Raw genomic sequence first — 19,391 nt, 5'->3', positions numbered from 1 at the left:
TGTTAGCTTTCCTAGCAAGCTCTTCTTTTGACCCATGCAGATTATCGGTTTCTGTGTTTGTTGGTCTTTAATGCCTATCTCTAAATGACCACCAGGACCACCATCATATACCCAGGAGCTGGCAGACTGCGTGGTGTAAAGAAGGCTTTCAATAAATATTTGCTGAATAAATGCTATGTGGTGGCAAGTACATGAGTGTGAACAATATTCTAATTTTCTTAAGAAAACAGTAATTTTGTATATGAATAGGACATTTTATGGAAATGGTATAACGAATAGGACAAGAAAGACAATGCTAGTTTATAAAATAATTTCGGTCTTTCTTGTTGTCAATACCAGTGAATCTATGTTGCTAAAAGCATTACACAGAAGTGTTTATTATGATAAATTACATAGCCTTATGTGTGATTTGCTCCCTGTTTTTGGTAGATCGCTGGACTAACAACTAGTAAATGTATCGAGTGGATGGGAGGAGTAGGCTACACCAAAGATTACCCTGTGGAAAAATATTTTAGAGATGCAAAGATTGGTAAGTAGATGCTTACATTTTATTTGGTTTTGTCTTATATGCCTCTGCAGGTGTTTGGACTATTGTATTTGTTAGCTTCATATTATTTGTACATCATGCTAAAAGTAGTGTTAATCTGGCTAGAGTATGTTCATTGGCTCCTCTTGTGACTGGGTTTTTGTACTACCTTTTCCTACAAAAAAAGAAAGAAAATTATATTTTTAAAATCATTAGACTGCCTCAACACGTCTTTTAATAAAACTACAACAAAATCTATCTTAGTTTTTCTTTTACTTAAAACGTTAATATTTAGGATGAACATAGTTCATTGCTGTTCTTTGCAGGATTATTCCGATTTGAGAAGCTAAGTACCTAATCAAGCCTGAGCAGTCCAGTGCTCCAGGAAGAGAAATAAGACAGCTTCTAAAGCTGCCTGTTCTCTAACAGGAGCCCCAGCTTAGGCACCAGTAGTTTAAGCATCAAAATCTTGAGCTATTTAGTACTGATTCTGGACATCTATGCCCTGAATGAAAAATTGTCATCCTTTAGACAAAATTATGTTGTCAAAGGTAGTACTATATTCAGGGGACATTGAAGGATGTTACTAGTAACAGTTTTATAGCAAATGCATAGGTAATGTTTATAGAGCTATTTCTTATGTAGAGTCTTAACTGTGGGTGCACTCCTAATTGTTTCTTTTGCTCTCTCACATTTAAGGTACAATATATGAAGGCACTTCCAATGTCCAGCTGAACACCATCGCAAAGCACATTGATGCAGAGTACTGACATGCATAGAACCGGGATGCCCCTCCCCAATGTCTCTGGTGTCAAATTTTAAACTATTGTGCCTTGTTGGGGCAGTAAACCTCCATGACAGTGAAGCATTTCATTTAAGCCCTTAGTCCTTGGGGTAGGGTGTTTCTGTTTTATCTTTCCAGTCGGTTTAATTTAGCACAGGAGATCTTTTTTTTTTTTTTTTTTTTTTTTAGGAGATTGTTTTTAAATTTTGAGAAAAAACATGTCCGTATTTTCTCTAAAACTTTTGAAAAACTCTATACATATTTATATTGTCATTCTAGTTTCAGAAGATACAGATGTTTTATTCCATCAGCATTTGGAAGAATCTATTTGAAGTATTACTTAATAGAAATAGGTATTTTATATTCCTATTAAAATCTATCTTGTGGCATCAGTCAGAGAAACATTTGTTATAGTAGACAATTTTTATTTAATACTTTATAGATTCATTTCAAAGTTGTTAAATGAGGTAGAAACTGATAAAAATATATTTAGAAAAATCTAAGAATTCTAGTACTAAATATCTGAGGATGGATGAAAAATAAGGCCATAACATTATAGGTTTTATAATTAAAACATTATTTTAACAAAGTAAAGCAATGTCATTCATTATTATAATTAAACTCACAAAGATGCATTTTATGATGATTTTTATGATGATTTCAGCAGGTCATTTTGAAAACTAGTCTCTGCATTAATTTTCAAGTTCAGATTTTAAATAATGTGGTTTATTAATCAGGAGATATTCAACTTTGAAATAGTCCTTCTGTTATACACTGTTTTCTTTGGTAATTTTGGCCAGAGAGCACATGCACTTACTTATTGGAGAGAGAGAGAGATGGAGAGTGCGAAAGGACCCACTCAACCCCCTGGAGAAATAGTTACATCACAATCCCCTCTCTATTTCTTACTCTTTTTGGGATTTTAGGCATGCACACACATGAATGCAGTGTTTCTCAAGCCACCAGGACCAGGACTTGAACTGCACAATCAGCCCTGTGGGCTCTAACTGCCTTAACTACCATGCCATGGGAAGGCCCCACTATCTGTCAATAGTATAATTTCTTTGTGTTTTTTAATTGCAAACTGTTTCATCCAACTTGGTTATTGGGCTTTAACCTGAATGATAATTAAAAAGACTTATGTGTGTGTGTGTGTGAATCAGTAATTCTCAAGAGAGATATCTCATCTCCATAAAGATATGTATCATAGAGAAAGCTCAACGAAATGGATAACTAGTGATGCTACTTTTTTAGCGTTAGGGATTCTGTTGGGAGAAGAGACCTTCTAGGATACAGCTCCTAAGTCCCCTCAGGAAGGAGGGGGGCAATAGAGAATTGAGGAAGAGGGATGGATTAGAGATGAAAAATACTCCAAAGCTCATTCAGTTGCTTTTTTTTTTTTTTTTGAGAGGTTTTCGCTATAGGGTGTGTGCGCTCGCCAGACAGACAGAGACCTAGAGACAGAAAGTGAGAAATCACCCCCCAGAGGGGATGGTCACACCGCAATCCCTTCTCCTCCATTCTCCTCTCGGGATCTTGGGCACGCACACACACATGCCCGGCGTGCGTTTTAAGCCACCGGGTCCAGGATGCGAACTGCGGTCAACTACGTGGGAGTCAAGCGACATAACCATTAGGCTAACTGCTGGTTCCCTCATTCAGTTGCTTAAAATAACTACTCCTGGGGCTGACAGGTGGATGGTGGTTAAAGGCACTGGACACTCACATGGCCAACCATGGTTCAAGTCCCGAACCTGGTGGCTTCCTTTCTCACTTTCCCTCTATCTCTTTCTCTCTGTCTCTCTCTAGTCAAATTGGAAAATTATAATAATAAATAAAGTCAAGATAATTCCTTTAAAAAAGTTATTACTGTTATATGGGAGATATTTTGGTACTTTAATGAAAGGATGTTTATTAAGAAAAATTATACATTTTCAAAGTAATTTTGCTTTGGACATTTATGTTTATTGAATTAGATTAATTTATATAATGCAGATTATAGTTAAATAGTCAAAACTGTGTAAATACATTTGAGATTAAAAATTACATTTAAATATTGGGGGAAAATAAGGACAAATTTAGACTTTGGATCCAAAGAGATAACATCTACTTGACTTTCAAATAGGGAGATGATGAAAACCCACTCGTTCAGTGTTTCAGAACAAAATGACAATTATCTGATAAGAAGAATTAGGAATATATGAAATGCCCTAAAGGGGGCTTGGGCATCTTTAATTTCTGTGATTATGTGAAAGAGGTGGACTTTACAGATAATGGAGTAGCAGCCAACATTAGTAAAATGAATCCCAGCTTCTTGTAGAATTACAAACACGAAACTGCAATAAACCTCATTTCAAATTAGCATCATTAGTGAACCTCCAACAAACACCTTGACCTTAAATTTATATTTAATATGGTAAAGTTCTAATTTTATACACATATTTGGTGCATGTTCATAAAGAACAGTTGAACATCAACTATATTGTATATTATAGTTAGTAAATATTCCTACCTTCTTCTGTTAGTGAATCATTTTGTTATTTTTACCAAAGAGAATGCTGTGGGTCTTTCTCATAGTCCTCCTATTTTAGCATTTCTCCTGATAACCATGATTTTGGGGTTTTTAAAACTATTTTTAGTTTGTATATGATGAAAACTAGCCCTTCACCTCCTAATAACCTCATCATTAGTGTTCGTTAATTTGAGGATTGGGTTGACATGGGGCTCAAGGTAGAGAGCTGTTTGACCAGATTGGTGTAGGCAAACCTGGACTCACCCAACTGCCAGGTTAGTATTATTAGGGATTTCCTTTTACAAAACAAAAATGAATTCATGTCAAAGATTTATAATCATGGAAATTTAAACCTAGAAAGACCTTAGAGAAACATCTAGTCAACTCTCTCTCTTTTTTTTTTTTTTTTTTTAAGAGAGATTTTTGTTATAGGGCATGTGCACATGCCAGAGAGAGAGTGAGAAATCACCCCCTCAGGGGAGATGGCCATGCCACAATCCCTTCTCCTCCATTCTCTTCTCAGGATTTTGGGCATGCATGCACAAATGCACAAGTACCCAGTGTCAGATTCTAGCCGCTGGGTCTGGGACTTGAACCACGGTCAACTGTGTAGGAATCCAACAACATAACCATTATGCCATCTGCTGGTTCCCCAGGTCTCATTTTGAATGTGAAGGATTCATAACTTAGATATTTGCTCAGTCATCCATCCAGGGTCTGAGACAAGAATCCAAATGTACTGGCTCCCAATTCTACATTCTTCCTATTATTTAACAAATTTTGGATTTCATCCTTGTTCTATCTTAGCACTCCTATTGATTTATTTTAGGTTTAACTGTTAAGCATTCACATTTCAGAAGTGTTATGATTGATTGATGTCACCACTTATATATATTAACCATTTGGCATTTAGCAAACTCTCGTAACTGGTATGGCTAATGTGAAGACTGTTGTATATTATTATTTGGTTTTATGATTTGATGTATTTTATTAAATGCACTAGTTATATGCTTGCTGATGTATTTCTGCTGATCTTTCATAAAGTGAAAGTTTTGTTTTAAGGGTATATATCAGACTGTATTCAGTGTTACAAAATCAATATTCTATGGAGAATGAAAAAATAAAGCACTAAATTAACTGGAGATTTTTGCTACTTGGGTAAAACAAAATTGTTTGTTACACGTACAGATGAAGTAAGAAAATAACGTAACCTTCCTCCAAAATAGCCACACCTTCGTTTACCAAGCAATAGCTTGCCTCTCGTGTAAGCCAATTTTATTTGTTTTCAGAGAAGAGGTCTCATGATGTAAAACAAGTTTAAATTTATATTGCTATAGAACATTTTTCCAGAGGGTTTTTTTTTTTAAATGACAAAATAAGCAGCTTTTCAGTAGAGAGGTCACCTTCTGTGAGCACATCCTGATAGTACAGATATTATCTGGCTGATATTTATGCCTGTACTTTATAGTATTACTTTGGAAATGTTATGTTATTGTACTTTTTACTTAGTGCTACACTATATCCAAAGCCATGGGAGCTTTCAGCTTATCTGTTCCCTATTATTTCCTACATTACTTTAGAAATCTAGATATCTCTCTCGGTTTTTTCTTTTGTCATTCAGCAACGTGCACTGAGTGGTCTCCATATCCAAGGTGCTATGGGCTGAGAGCCATGGCGCAAAAATGATAAGAACAGCTCCTTATTTAATTATGTGCCCACGTCAGGTTTTTTTTTTTTTTCTGTTTTCATTAATGTATCTTCACAAAAGGATTGAGTAGAAAACTACCGAGGTCAGCCTATGAAGAAGTATTTCTTCAGATCCATTAGAGTGATAACAGTAAGTGCTTTATCTCCTGCACCCTTAGTGAGCACCTGCCATTATTCCACATCTTTGACCATCACAAGGACACCATAAGGTAGGTGCTCGTGTTACCCCATTTTATAGGCAGGGAAGATAGAGGCCTTGAGAGGTTAAAAGAGGCCCTTGCTGGTTTATGGCGGAAATAAGACTGACACACTCAGGCAGGCTGACTGCTGAAGGCCCTCCCAGATTCATCCTTTGGGTCTTTAAGCCTTGTTCATCTTCAGGAGCCTTCCAGTCAAATGCCACTACTGACTAGTCCTTTGTTAGCTAATAATTCTTCATGGATGATTTTCAGATCTTTTCAAGTAAAGAAACTAGTGGAGAACAGGACCCACAGATAAATAAATAATCGGCGTGGTCAGAGTGTGTGTGTGTGTGTGTGTGTGTGTGTGTGTGTGTGTGGACAGAAAGAGCAGAAGAGTAGATAGACAGGGCAATAGGGAGAGTCAGTTGGATGAGAAAAGTACTCACAAAGCAACTAAGGAAATGCGGAAAAAAAAATCCACCTCCTGGAGTTTCACCTGGCACTTGCCGTGTGTCATTTGATTCTCGATCTGAAACAAATTCTTTTTTGCAGAGAATAGTAACTAAAAGAGACCCCCAAGGTGAGAAGGATGACAGGAAAACATTATACAATCTTGAGTGGTAGCTATAGAATGTGTGATTTGCATATTATTTTTTTAAAAAAACTAACATAATTTTTCTAAGAAATAGTAAGTGGAAAACAAGACGAGATAGCCAAGTATCATATGTGTAGGTGTAAATAGGTCAAACTCACCTGTTAAAATATGTTCATGGGCCAGGCTGTGGCCTGGTGGTTAAGTGAGCTGGAATTGACATGGCCGACCACACAGGTCAAGCCTCAGGCCCAGTGGCTTGAGAAACATAGAATTTGTGTGCATGGTTGCCCAAAATCTAAAAAGGAGAGAGAAAGAGAGGAAAAGAGATTGTGGTATGACCATAACCCATGGGAGGGTGCAACACTTTCTTACATGCTTTCTCTCTCTCTCTCTGTCTCTGTCTCTGACTAGTGAGCACATGCACCCTCTGGCAAAATTTAAAAAGAATAAAAGATGTTTAGATAGGACAAAAGAAAATTTTAAATCCTTAGTACATAAAATTATAAATGCCTAAAATGAAACTGCATAGAAAATAAAGGGATGGGAAAAGATCATACGTATACTGCAAAAAGAAAGGTAGTGACAGCAGTATTTATATTTAACAAAACTAAATTAAATGTAAAAATAATTTAAGAGATTATCTCATATAAAGGAGTTCTCCAAAAAGGCCCACTAGTTATGAACTTTATGTCCCTAAACATAACTGGGAACTATATAGAGCAAAACAAATAGAAATACAATTTTAAAAATTGACAAAGCCATAATCATAGGTGCTGATTTAGAAATCAATAAGTCAAATAGAAGAAAGTGAGAACAGATATAGAGAATTTGAACAGAATGATGAACAAGTTTTATATATACAGAGAGAATTTGTTTCTTTTCAATACAAATGAATAATCATTAAAATTTTGTTTCAAAGAAAATTTCGACAAATTCCAAAAAGACAGAATTTTACAGGAACATTCACTATACACAGTAATGACTAAGTAACAAAGAGGGTTTTTTTAAAGTTAACCATAACTGGGACCAGCAGTTAAGGCACTGGACTCGCACATGACTAACTGTGATTTATCCTGGCCCTGGTAGCTTGAAGATCATGCCTGGCACACCTCTCCCAGGAGGAGAATGGAGGAGAAGGGATTGCGGTGTGGCCATCCTCCCTGAAGGGTGATTTCTCACTTTCTCTCCCAAAAGCACGCAAGCCCTATGGAAAAAAAAAAAATAACTACAACTTTAAATAATGTGGATTAATTAGAAAATAAAAATACAGGGACCAGCAGATGGCATAATGGTTACGTCACTGGATTCCCATGTAGTTGACTGCAGGTTGGTCCCAGACCTGGTGGCTTAAACCTCTTGCCAGGCACGTGTGCATGCATGCCCCAAATCCCAAGAGGATAAAGGAGGGGAAGGGATTGCAGTGTGGCCATCTTCCCATGGTGGTGGCGGTGGGGGATGGGATTTCTTGCTTTCTGTCTCTGGCGAGTACACACACCCTATAACAAAAATCTCTCTCAAAAAAAAAAAAACCATAAATTACAGGGGCCAGCAGGTGGGATAGTGGTTAAGGTGCTGGACTACCCCATGGCCAACTGCAGTTCAAGTTCCTTATCCAATGTCATGAAAATCACACTGGGCTCGCATGCATGCCCAAAATCCCCAGAGGAGACTGGAGAAGGGATTACAATGTGGCCATCTCCCCAGGAAGTGATTTCTCTTTCTCTCTGTCTCTCCAGTGAGCACACATTATATATATATATATACATATATACACACACATATACGTATATCTATATATATCACATACAGATAAGTTACAAATTGTTGACAAGTATATAGCAAGCCCAGCTGACAGCTCAGGGCTTCTGCAAGGAAAACCATGGCAACATAGTTTGTAGTAGTGAAAACTTAGACGTGACTAAGTAGGAGAATAAATAAGTAAATCACGGAAATATACACTATACAGTCCTATTCAGTACTTTCAAAGAGTAAGGTAGATCATGTGTAAAGACGAAATCACCAGCCAGTCACGTTGTGGATAAAATAACAAGCTGCATGGTATTTGTGCAGAACAATACAAAGCTATGTATCTCTGTAAGCAGAAGCGTATATTCTCAGAACAAAAACTTGGGAAATATTGTCAGCACACTGATAACTGGAGTACACTCTGCCCGTGTTAGACTGGAAACTGAGAGAAAGGATCATGAGGTCAGTGGTATCATCTATACTGTTTCAGCTTTTATCATAGAAATACATTCTTGGGCCACCACGTGGCTTGGAGGTTAAGTCGTCAGATCCTACAGGACCAACTCTACAATTCAAGTCCTGGACTGGACAGCTTAAATGCAGCTTGAAAATCACATCGGGCACATGTGCGTAGGTGCCCAAAATCGTGAGGAGATTGGAGAAGGGATTTCAGTGTGTCCATCCCTTTTAAGGGGTGATTTCTCACTCCTCCGGCCCCCATCTCTGGTGAGCACATGTGCCCTATAGCAAAAACTAAAAAACAAACAGAAATATGTTACTTGCCTTATTGGAGATAGGTCAAATGAAAGCTGCCTATAGGGCTACAGAAATTTTTCACTTTCATGCATCATTTCCCTGTGATTTTTCTGCCTTTCTCTTAAAAAAATGTGCCAGAAGGTACATATGCTCACCAGTGAGAGGGAAGGTGGGAAAGCACACCCCTGGGGCATGGTCATGCTGCAGTCCCTTCTCCTCTATCTCTGCCTCCTTTCCCCCTTTCAGGATTTTGGGCACACTCAGACACACCCCTGGCATGGTTTTCAAGCCTCTGGGTCTGGGACTTGAACTGCAGGATCAGCCATGTGGGATCCAGCCACCCTAACCAATGTGCCACAGGCCCATCCAGCATTGTTCTGGCTTTAATAGCCGTCCTACACCAAGCTATGTGTGTCTTGCTTTGCTGAGCCAGGCTTCAGGGGAAGATTTCTTCAGTTACCAACTGGGTCTGTACTGGCCTTGGGTTTAAGTTCTTGTCATTTTGTTGTTGTTTTTAAATTATTTTATTTATTTATTTATTTGATTTTACCAAAGAGGGACAGAGTGAGAGAGCAAGAGAGAGTAAAATGAGAAAGTAAGCCACCAGGTCCAGGACTCAAACCGTAGTCGATCATGTTTGAGTTCAGCACCCCTAATGACCATGCCACCTGCCAGCCCCATGATTTGGTTTTATGTGACTTGATCTGAGCTATTCAAATGTAACATTTCTTAAACATCAAGCATTTACTTAAAAAGAAAGAAAGAAAGAAAGAAAATTCAAAACCTCTATTCAAGTTAGAGAACCCAGGTTCATAGTTTAAATTGGTAAAGCTGGATGGGCAAAGTATGGCCCGAGGGCCAGATCTGACCCACTTCCTGTTTTTGTTATAATCTGTAAGCTAATAACTTTTTTTATGTTTTGAATGTTCCATGAGTATGTGCATAACATCCTAAATTTTCCCTGTTGGCCCACAGAGCCTAAAATACTTACTGTTCAGCCCTTTAGAGAAAAGTTTGCCAACCCATGATTAAATGATTACCTCTAAACCGTATTTTATTGAGGAAGTTGGTCTGTTTGTGTGGATGTAATACCAAAAAGAGTGAGAGAAGTCCTTTTCTAGAAACTTGGGCCTTTATTCCCTCTTGTAACCTCTCTTCCTCTATTGGCTCTTTCTTCCATTTCTTAAATACGTTCATGTCTCCCATCCTTAAAAATAACATTTCCCGTGAGCCACTTCCACAGTGCTGAGGGTGAGCAGTGACCCCTGTCTCTACAGCAGCCCCTTCTTTAATCTCTTTTTGTCTGGTGTTCACTCTCTTAAGGGGTTTTAAACAATGTTCTCAAAAGTTTGGTTTTTTTTTTAAATTTGCTGGAGAGGTGCACATGCTCGCCAGAAAGAGATACAGAGAAAGAGTAAAAAAGCAACCCCTGTGGGGATGATCACACCACGATCTCTTCTCCCTTTCTTCCTCTTTTTGGGATTTTTGAGCATGCACATACATATACCTGGTGTCCTAAACCACTGGGTCCAAGGGTTGAATCATATAGCCAGCCATGTGGGAGCCAGCCATTTTTAACCAACATGCCACTTGCTGGCCCATCACATGTCATCTTTTTACCCTTAATTGGTAGCCTATTTTATCTATCCCAGCTTTTATAGTTGTGAACACCCCTCCTCTTCCTAAGTCTCTGCTTCTATGACAAAGCACCTCCTCTTTATGACTAAGTATTGTCTGGTTTATTTTCCCTTCAGTGGAGATTTTTTACCAGTTTTCTGCCATTGTACCTCCTCTATTCTCTTTACCAATGATTCTCAAAGTTCACTGCGAATTTCCTAGTCACTGGGTATAGTGTTTATTTTCAAATCTGCTTTAGCAGGGTGTCCAGCAGGCTTTTAGAAATTTATGTCTAAAATGTAGAAGGATTAGGGTGGGAGATAGACTCTTGGACTCTTCTGTTACTGACAACTAAGTCCTCAGGAAAAGTGGGATGGCTGTCTCCTGGGCCTTTCTCTCCCACAGCACCTTGGTGTCTTGAGAAAAGGCTCATTTCCTGATCTGTCAGTCTTAACATGGAGCCTGGAGCCTGGGAAACTTTCCGTTTAAGAATCCCTCGGGGGATTTTCCTTCTGCTCTAAAGCTTCTGTAGAGTGTTCAAAGTGATTCCAGCCCCAAAGTCCATGCTCTTGCTTCTCCCCAGCACCCCCGTCCAGCTAGACCAGCTAAATAAACCCAAAGCTCCCTAGAGACCTGCCTGCTTAGAACAGGAAAGGGGCAGTGGAGGAGCTCGCAGGCACCCTCCTTTGCCTCCTCCTGCGTTCAGAGGTTCAGTACATACCCCCATTCCTCCTAACGCGCTGCTGAGCAGCCATGCACCACCTGTTTTCCTCGTCTGTGGAACTAAAAGCAAGTTGGGGCAAAGTGTCTTCAATTCCCCACCCCACAATCTGAGATGTAATGGGACTTGCTTTAATGAATTGTCCCTTTACTAGCTACAGAGTTAATAAAGAAACTGCTAATAGGATAAATCAAAGAAGGTTCGGTGTTTTTGAATCTAATAATTTCTCTTAGAAATGCAAACTAATGACACAGTAATGCCAGGGTGGTAAGGTTTTGCTCCCTTGGAAGGTAAGGGAATCTGGAACCAGCAGTTAGCATAATGGCTATGTCGCTGAACTCCCATGTAGCCGACCATGGTTTAAGTCCCGGACCTGGTGGCTTAAACTCATGCCAGGCCTGTGGGCGTGTGGGCGTGTGTGCGTGTGTGCCCAAGATCCCAAGAGGAAAATGGAGGAGAAGGGGTTGCAGCGTGGCCATCCCCCCAGGGGATGATTTCTCGCTTTCTGTCTTTCTGTCTTTCTAGCTAGTACACGTGCCCTGTAGCAAAAACCTCTCCAAAAAAAAAAAAAGGAAAGATAAGGGAATCTGAAGGGAGTACATCTGATTGGATGGTTTATTTTAAACTTATTGCTGTGTATTGTACATACTGTTCCTTTACACGTTAATACTCTGACTTTCCAACCCAGCTGATTTTTCGAGTAATTGAAGTCTAAGGATATGCTTATTGAATGCTTCTAAGCTCATTTTAACTATATTTTGTAAAAAAGACTGCTATCAGACTGAGGTAAACTTTCACTTGTGCAGTTGACAAGAGGTCTTGGGAATAACTCAAATTGAAATGTACCAACATTAAAACAGTTGCTAGGGCCAGTCTGGGGCGCAGTGATGAAGGTGGCTGGATCCCATATTGCCAACCACCCACAATTTGATACTCAGACCCAATGCCTTCAGAAAGATGCTAGGTGTGTGTGTGTGTGTGTGTGTGTGTGTGTGTGTGTGTATGCGTGCGCATGCGCACACGCACCGAGAATCCCCAAAGTAGGGAGAAATGGAGAAGGGATTGCTGCGTGACCATTTTTCATGGGGGTGTTTTCTTACTTTCCCTCTCCCTTTTCATCTATCTCTGACAAGCGCACAAATCCACTGGCAAAATTTAAAAACAAAAAAAGTGAAAAATAAAAATTGGGGAGCCAACTTCATGGCCTGCCGAATCCCACATAGTCAACTGCATGATTCAAATCCCTGGCCCCGGACGTTTGACTTCCAGCACTGCAAGTCAGTATTCTATTCCCTGTACCACCAAGGCTAAGCTGGTCTAAAATTTCTGCTGATCTTGGCAATCCAGGGTGACGTATGTTTCTTTTTCATTGGGCGTAGCTAGGTGATACTGAACACGTATCCCACAAGTTTCCCCATTGGCTTGGTGCTAATTATGGTACCACAACCTCCTGGCTTACTTCATTTAACAATAGGTTCACCTACTAACTACAAATTAGTTAATGTGGCCCTTTTTGAAAAATAATTATTTTATTTTATTTTATTTATGTGTTTATTTTGATTTGACCAGAGAGGGACAGAGTGAAACAGACAGACAGACAGGGAAAGTGAGAAAGCAAGCCACCAGGTCCAGGACTCGAACTGCTGTCAGCCATGTAGGAGTCCAGCACTCTTAACTGCCATGCCACCTGCTAGCCCCTGCCCTTCGTTTGTTTGTTTGTTTGGGGTTTTTTTGAAGAGGTTTTTGCTATAGGGCGTGTATGCTCACCAGAAAGGGAGAGAGACAGAGAGACAGAGAGTGAGAAATCATCCCCCAGGGGGGATGGCCATGCCGCAATCCCTTCTCCACCATTCTCCTCTTGGGATCTTGGGCACGCACGCACATGCGCCCAGTGTGAGTTTAAGCCACCAGGTCTGTGATGTGAACCGCGGTTCACTACGTGGGTGTCCAGCGACATAGCCATTACGCTAACTGCTGGTCCCCTGTTTGTTTGTTTGTTTTTTTAAAGAGAGATTTTTGCTATAGGGCATGTGCACTTGCTGGAGAAACAGAGAAACAGAGTGAGAAATCACTCCCCAGTGGGGATGGCCACGCCACAATCCTTTCTCCTCCATTCTCTTCTTGGGATTTCAGGCTCACACACACATGCACCCAGCATGAGTTTAAGCCACTGAGGTAGGATTCAAACCACAGTCAACTACATAGGAGTCCAGCGATGTAACCCCTGTTGATGGCCCCTTAGGTTGTTTCCATTTCCTTTTTTTTTTTAAAAGATTTTTGCTATGGGGCACATGCACTTGCCGGACAGACAGAGAGAGACAGAAAGCAAGAAATTGTCCCCTAGAGGTGATGGCCATGTCACAATCCCTCATTCTCCATTCTCGCGGGATCTTGAACACACACACACACACACACACACACACACACATGCACCCAGTGTGATGCTGGGTCCGGGACTCAAACCACACTTGACTACCTGAGAGTCCAGCAATGTAACCGTTATGCCATCTACTGGTTCTGCTTTCATTTCTTGACTGTTGCGAATACTGCTGGGTGAACATTAGGGTGCAGATATCTTTACAGTTGGTTTTCTTCCCTTTGGATGTATGTCCAGTAGTGGGATTGTTGGATTATATGGCTGTTCTATTTTTATTTTCTTAGGAAGCCTCCATACTATTTTCCATAATGGCTGGAGGAAGTGACTTTCCCACCAACGTGTGAATGAGTGCCCCATTCTCTGCATCCTCTCCAGCACTCATTATTATTTTTTAATCTTTTTGATTATAGTCATTGTCATTGAAGTGAGATGATATTTCACTGTACTTTCAGTTTGCATTTTGATGATAATTAGTGATGCTGGACTGTTTGTTCAGGATTGAGGCTTTTATATTATTTCTCTGAAAACTTAGGTTTCATGTATCTTTCTGAAGTTGTCTTACACTTTTTTTTCTATTTATTTATTTATTTATTTATTTATTTATTTATTTATTTATTTATTTATTTATTTATTTATTTATTTATTTATTTATTTATTTTTTATTATCATAATAATCTTCTTTATATTACATTGGATTACATATAACTTTACAGTGTATTACAATGCTTTTTCAAAAGGGAATGCCATACATGTCAGTCAATACAGAGACATTAATCTCCCCGCTTCAACATTCAATATCTTTTCTGTTTTCCCCAATCATTATTATTATTATTCTAATTATTTTTTTAAACAGTCAATCACTATTAAAAATATCGAATGCTTCATGAATTTGCGTGTCATCCTTGCGCAGGGGCCATACTAATCTTCTCTGTATCGTTCCAATTTTAGTAGATGTGCTGCCAAAGAGAGAACTTACACTCTTGACTTCTAAGATTTTTTGACCCCTAGTTTCTGTACCATTTTTACTACCTCTGGTTGTGGGTATTGCCTGTAAGGCCCTGTGGTTATTTCAGCAGGCCCTGCATAATAGGGGTCACCTGACCCCTCCAGCAGCACTGTGCACGTGTCCTCTAAAAGTTGAGCAAGCTTACCTGAGGTTCACTGGCCTGGGCTAGCCTCCAGTTGGAGGCCCAATGTCAGCCTTACTGTTTTGATCAGTAATTACATTTTTAATTAATAAGGAGAGTGAGGTTATAGGGATTTCAAGCTGCTTATTTTGTGCATTTGATGAAATAGTTTTTATATACAATTTTATTGTTCTAATCAGTAATTAAATCTCCATTAAATAAATAACATGTGATGTCCTGTTTGTGCTCATTGATTATTTCTCTTTTGTTTTTTATTTTAAACAGACTACCTTGCTGAAGATTGTTTTCATTTCCCTTTGTAACTTTTTTATTTTCAGTTTCTATATTATACTCTTTCTATAATAATATAGTTTTTTAAATTTTCAATTTCTATAATATTATACTCTTGCCTTTTTTTTCTCTATGATCTGTAGGTTTTTCCTGTAATTTTATTCAAAGTATTCAAAATTAGAATATATTTTCATAAAAAAAGGAAATTAAAGTTCATGCAAAAATCTAAAATTATTTTTCATCTATGTTTTCTAAAAAGTTATTTTTCTTTTTGAGTCTTTGAAATTACTAATAGTTAAAGGGGAGAAAATGATGGATACAGGGGAGACTGCGTGGATGAAGACCACAGGAAATCTTTACCTTCCTCTCATTTTCTTGAAGAAATGCTCTGATGCCGCACTTCATATAGGCTTTCAGTTCCTGATTTAAGATTCGGTTCCTTGGGGCCAGCAGGTGATGTGGTGGTATGGGCGCTCGACTCCCACATGGCTTACTGCAGTTCTAGTCTTGGACCTGGCAGCTTCAAACTCATGCCGTGTGCCATGAGCCCCAAACCCCTGGAATTAAGAAGGGATTGTGGCATGGCTTGGGGGTGATATCCTCCTTGGGGGTGATTTCTCACTTTCCCTCTCACTGTCTCTCTCTGTATCTCCAGCAAGAGTATGCGTTCTATGTTAAAAAACTTAAAAAAGGGAACCAGCAGTTAGCGTAATGGCTATCTTGCTGGACTCCCTTCTAGTCGACCGTGGTTCACATCCCGGACCCGGCGGCTTAAAACTCACGCTGGGCACGTGTGCGTGCGTGCCCAAGATCCCGAGAGGAGAATGGAGGAGAAGGGATTGCGGTGTGACCATCCCCCCTGGGGGGTGATTTCTCGCTTTCTGTCTCTCTCTCTGTCTGTCTGGCGAGCGGACGCGCCCTATAGCGAAAACCTCTCACAAAAAAAAAAAAAAAGACATGGCTCCCCACATACAGAAAGCAGGCCTAAGTACCACTGTAGTGAGTTCTAATGTTTGCCGAGCTCCTTGCTTCCCACCAGGCTGGTAGCCACACTTCCTGACTTGTCAAAAATTCTAAATCCACTGAGGAAAATAGGGTTTGAAAGTAAAGTGGGAACCTATGTCCAATGTGGAGAATAAGGCGTAAGAGGAGGTTGGGGAGACTGCGTGGATGAAGACCACAGGAAATCTTTACCTTCCTCTCATTTTCTTGAAGAAATGCTCTGATGCCGCACTTCATATAGGCTTTCAGTTCCTGATTTAAGATTCGGTTCCTTGGGGCCAGCAGGTGATGTGGTGGTATGGGCGCTCGACTCCCACATGGCTTACTGCAGTTCTAGTCTTGGACCTGGCAGCTTCAAACTCATGCCGTGTGCCATGAGCCCCAAACCCCTGGAATTAAGAAGGGATTGTGGCATGGCTTGGGGGTGATATCCTCCTTGGGGGTGATTTCTCACTTTCCCTCTCACTGTCTCTCTCTGTATCTCCAGCAAGAGTATGCGTTCTATGTTAAAAAACTTAAAAAAGGGAACCAGCAGTTAGCGTAATGGCTATCTTGCTGGACTCCCTTCTAGTCGACCGTGGTTCACATCCCGGACCTGGCGGCTTAAAACTCACGCTGGGCACGTGTGCGTGCGTGCCCAAGATCCCGAGAGGAGAATGGAGGAGAAGGGATTGCGGTGTGACCATCCCCCCTGGGGGGTGATTTCTCGCTTTCTGTCTCTCTCTCTGTCTGTCTGGCGAGCGGACGCGCCCTATAGCGAAAACCTCTCACAAAAAAAAAAAAAAAGACATGGCTCCCCACATACAGAAAGCAGGCCTAAGTACCACTGTAGTGAGTTCTAATGTTTGCCGAGCTCCTTGCTTCCCACCAGGCTGGTAGCCACACTTCCTGACTTGTCAAAAATTCTAAATCCACTGAGGAAAATAGGGTTTGAAAGTAAAGTGGGAACCTATGTCCAATGTGGAGAATAAGGCGTAAGAGGAGGTTCATTTTCCCCAAATTAAAGGGAGGATTCCCCAAGTTGAAGGTAGAGAGAGAGAGAGAGAGAGATCTTCAGGTCCCAAAAGGAGCAGACTGGCATTCCGACAATGTGTGCCGAAGGGCGGAGAGAAGAACATCCGAAACCCCAGGAGGCTGGGTCCCCAGCAGAGCTCTGCTAGCCTTGTAAAAGATGCTGGACCTCAAACATTTCCTGATGAAGCTGAGAGGCTGAGTCAAAGGAAGTGCCTGGGACCAGGAGATCAAATCCCTCTCTCACAAAGATAAGGAACGCAATGAGTGATGGAGGCTGAGAGACTCCTTACACCATGACACTGGGAAGACTCCAGAAGACCTGGAGAAAGGAACCCTGCACAAAGTTGGATACCCCATCAAACTGTTGGCTGGGCGCTCAGAGTTGACATCATGCTGATGGTGAAAGAACGCCTAGGGTATGCCTTTTCCCTTTTGCAGAGCTAGACTGCAGAGCTGCTAAAGGATTGGGTGGCCATAAGTGTCTGCTTTCCTTGACATTCCCGGCCTGTTATCCCAGAGTAGGTGTTAAGAGTGCCAGGAGGGGGCTAGCTAGCTCCCCACGGGGCTGCTGGGAGGCACCTGTTGCCTTCGCCACCACCATCTCAAACATGAAGGGAGGACAAGCGCTCACCATGGCAGAGGAGAGGGGTTGGTGCTGGGCTGGGTGGGGGATGTTCCTACAATAAAGATAGATTTTTCTTTTGTTCCCAGATGGACACCTTACTTAGCTGGTGGATTTTTCCTATAACGATAAGGGAAAAGGGACCCAGGAACAGAAGGCATGTTGGAGGAACTCCAGAGAAGAGGCCAAGAGGCAATCCATCGCAAATTCTCAGTTCCCAAAAGTTAAAGAACAGGGTGGGAGTGGGGGTCGGGGTCCTGCATATGCCCACAGGCTTGAGAGTTGCCACTGAGAAGAGATGGGATGATGTAAAACGCTCTCACCAGAACCACTTACCTGGGAGATGCAGACTCATGTACAGAAGAGGGATGTGGAGAGCAAGCAGTGAGATTCAGCCGCTCTTTGAAGGGATCTCTTTCCCCACCCTCCCCAGGCCCAGAAAGCAAATCTTGAGAACCAGACTTGCCAATCCACATTTGTAACAAGCACCTAGAAAAGGAGCAGAAACAACAAAGCTAAGAGGGGACAGCACCAAAGGAGGCAGAGGACTCTTTACTCTCCCCTTTTCCTCCAGGAATGCAACTCCCTACAGCAGAGATAGAAAGGAAAAGGTCAAGAGAGACCCTTGTACTTTGCTCACTGTCCTGTCACTCCCCCACACACATACTGTCTGCTGGGATTCAAAGAAGAGGAGCTTTAGAATGGACATGAGACCGCAGTTGGGTTTTTTTTTTTTTCTGTCTATTCATGATGGAGTACATGTACACACATGGGAAGGAAAGTGGGAGAGAGAGAAGTACCCTCCACAGGGTCTGGTCACACTGTGATCATCTTCCTCGGGTTCTTCAGCCCATGGGTCCTGGGCACTTGTGCATGTGTCCTGTGTGTTTCAGACTGACCGGGCCAGGGATTTGAACCCCAGTTGCCATGTGTGAGCCGGCTTCTCTTGAGCAGCACATTACCACTGCACCACAAAGCCAGCCATAGACTGCAGTTTTTAAATGACTACGGCTAAATCTTAAGAACTAAAAAATCTTGTGGTTTAAGTAGAACTTCTTGGGACACTAGGGACTTGTGGGTTAACCTCTTATTTACATAGCGGTTGTCTGAGTCCAGAGAGGCAAAGGCTCTTGGCCCCACATTCACACAGAGCTAAGACTGCCAGAGTCTGGGTGTCAGCTTTACCACGTCTTTTCTTTTTTTCTTTTTTTTTTTAAAGAGAATTTTGCTACAGGGCATGTGTGTTCACCAGAGAGACAGCGAGAGTCGAGAAATTGCCTCGTCACTCCAGAGGGGATGACCATGTCACAATCCCTTCTCCATTCTCCTCTTGGGATTTTGGGCACGCACGCACGTGTGCCCAGCATGAGTTGCAGGCCACTGGGTCCAGGACCTGAACTGTAGTCAACAATGTGGGAGGCCAGCACCTTGACCATTACACCCCTCCACTGGCCCCTTTACCAGGTCTTAATTGCACAGCCTGGGGTGAATTACATGACCTATCTAAGATTGTGTCTCCTTAACCGTAAAATGGGCATGATCGTACACCCACGCCCACCTCGAAGGGTTGCTGTAAGGGACACACTATACAATGTGTGTAATCCCATGACTGAGTCCCAGACACAGAGCAAACCATTCAAGACACAGCTCTTAATACCAGCTGGGACTTCAAGCTAGGTCTCCTGGCAGCTCACTCAGTGTTCTTGTCTCCAAAGTCAAATCAACGATCAGTAGCTAATAAGCAGGTTAGAAAGTAAAGCTGAAAAACTTCGGAAATCCCACTGTTCTTCATTTTATAGCTCTCCCTTAGCC

At 41.2% G+C, this 19,391-nt stretch overlaps 1 protein-coding gene and 1 non-coding gene across 3 annotated transcripts in view; one reads left to right on the top strand and one right to left on the bottom strand.

Annotated features, from left to right (window-relative positions):
* ACADSB (acyl-CoA dehydrogenase short/branched chain) overlaps positions 1-2,542 on the top strand; it is a 63,498-nt gene extending 60,956 nt beyond the window's left edge. For both annotated transcript variants that reach the window (XM_006143927.3, XM_027770103.1), the window contains 2 exons: positions 430-529; positions 1,226-2,542. In XM_006143927.3, the coding sequence (XP_006143989.1) occupies positions 430-529; positions 1,226-1,296 (171 nt within the window). In that variant the 3' untranslated portion in view covers positions 1,297-2,542. The remainder of the gene's footprint in view (positions 1-429; positions 530-1,225) is intronic.
* Positions 2,543-14,388: 11,846 nt separating this feature from the next.
* On the bottom strand, positions 14,389-14,495 carry LOC114006999 (U6 spliceosomal RNA). The gene has a single exon (XR_003548660.1). It is a non-coding gene; the product is annotated as a U6 spliceosomal RNA (small nuclear RNA).
* Positions 14,496-19,391: the final 4,896 nt, after the last annotated feature.

The sequence above is a fragment of the Tupaia chinensis genome, unplaced genomic scaffold, assembly GCF_000334495.1.
Source record: "Tupaia chinensis unplaced genomic scaffold, TupChi_1.0 Scaffold000113_1, whole genome shotgun sequence".
Lineage (NCBI taxonomy): Eukaryota > Metazoa > Chordata > Mammalia > Scandentia > Tupaiidae > Tupaia > Tupaia belangeri.
Note: the sequence above shows the minus strand (reverse complement) of the source record. Positions and strands in the feature narration are given on the sequence as shown.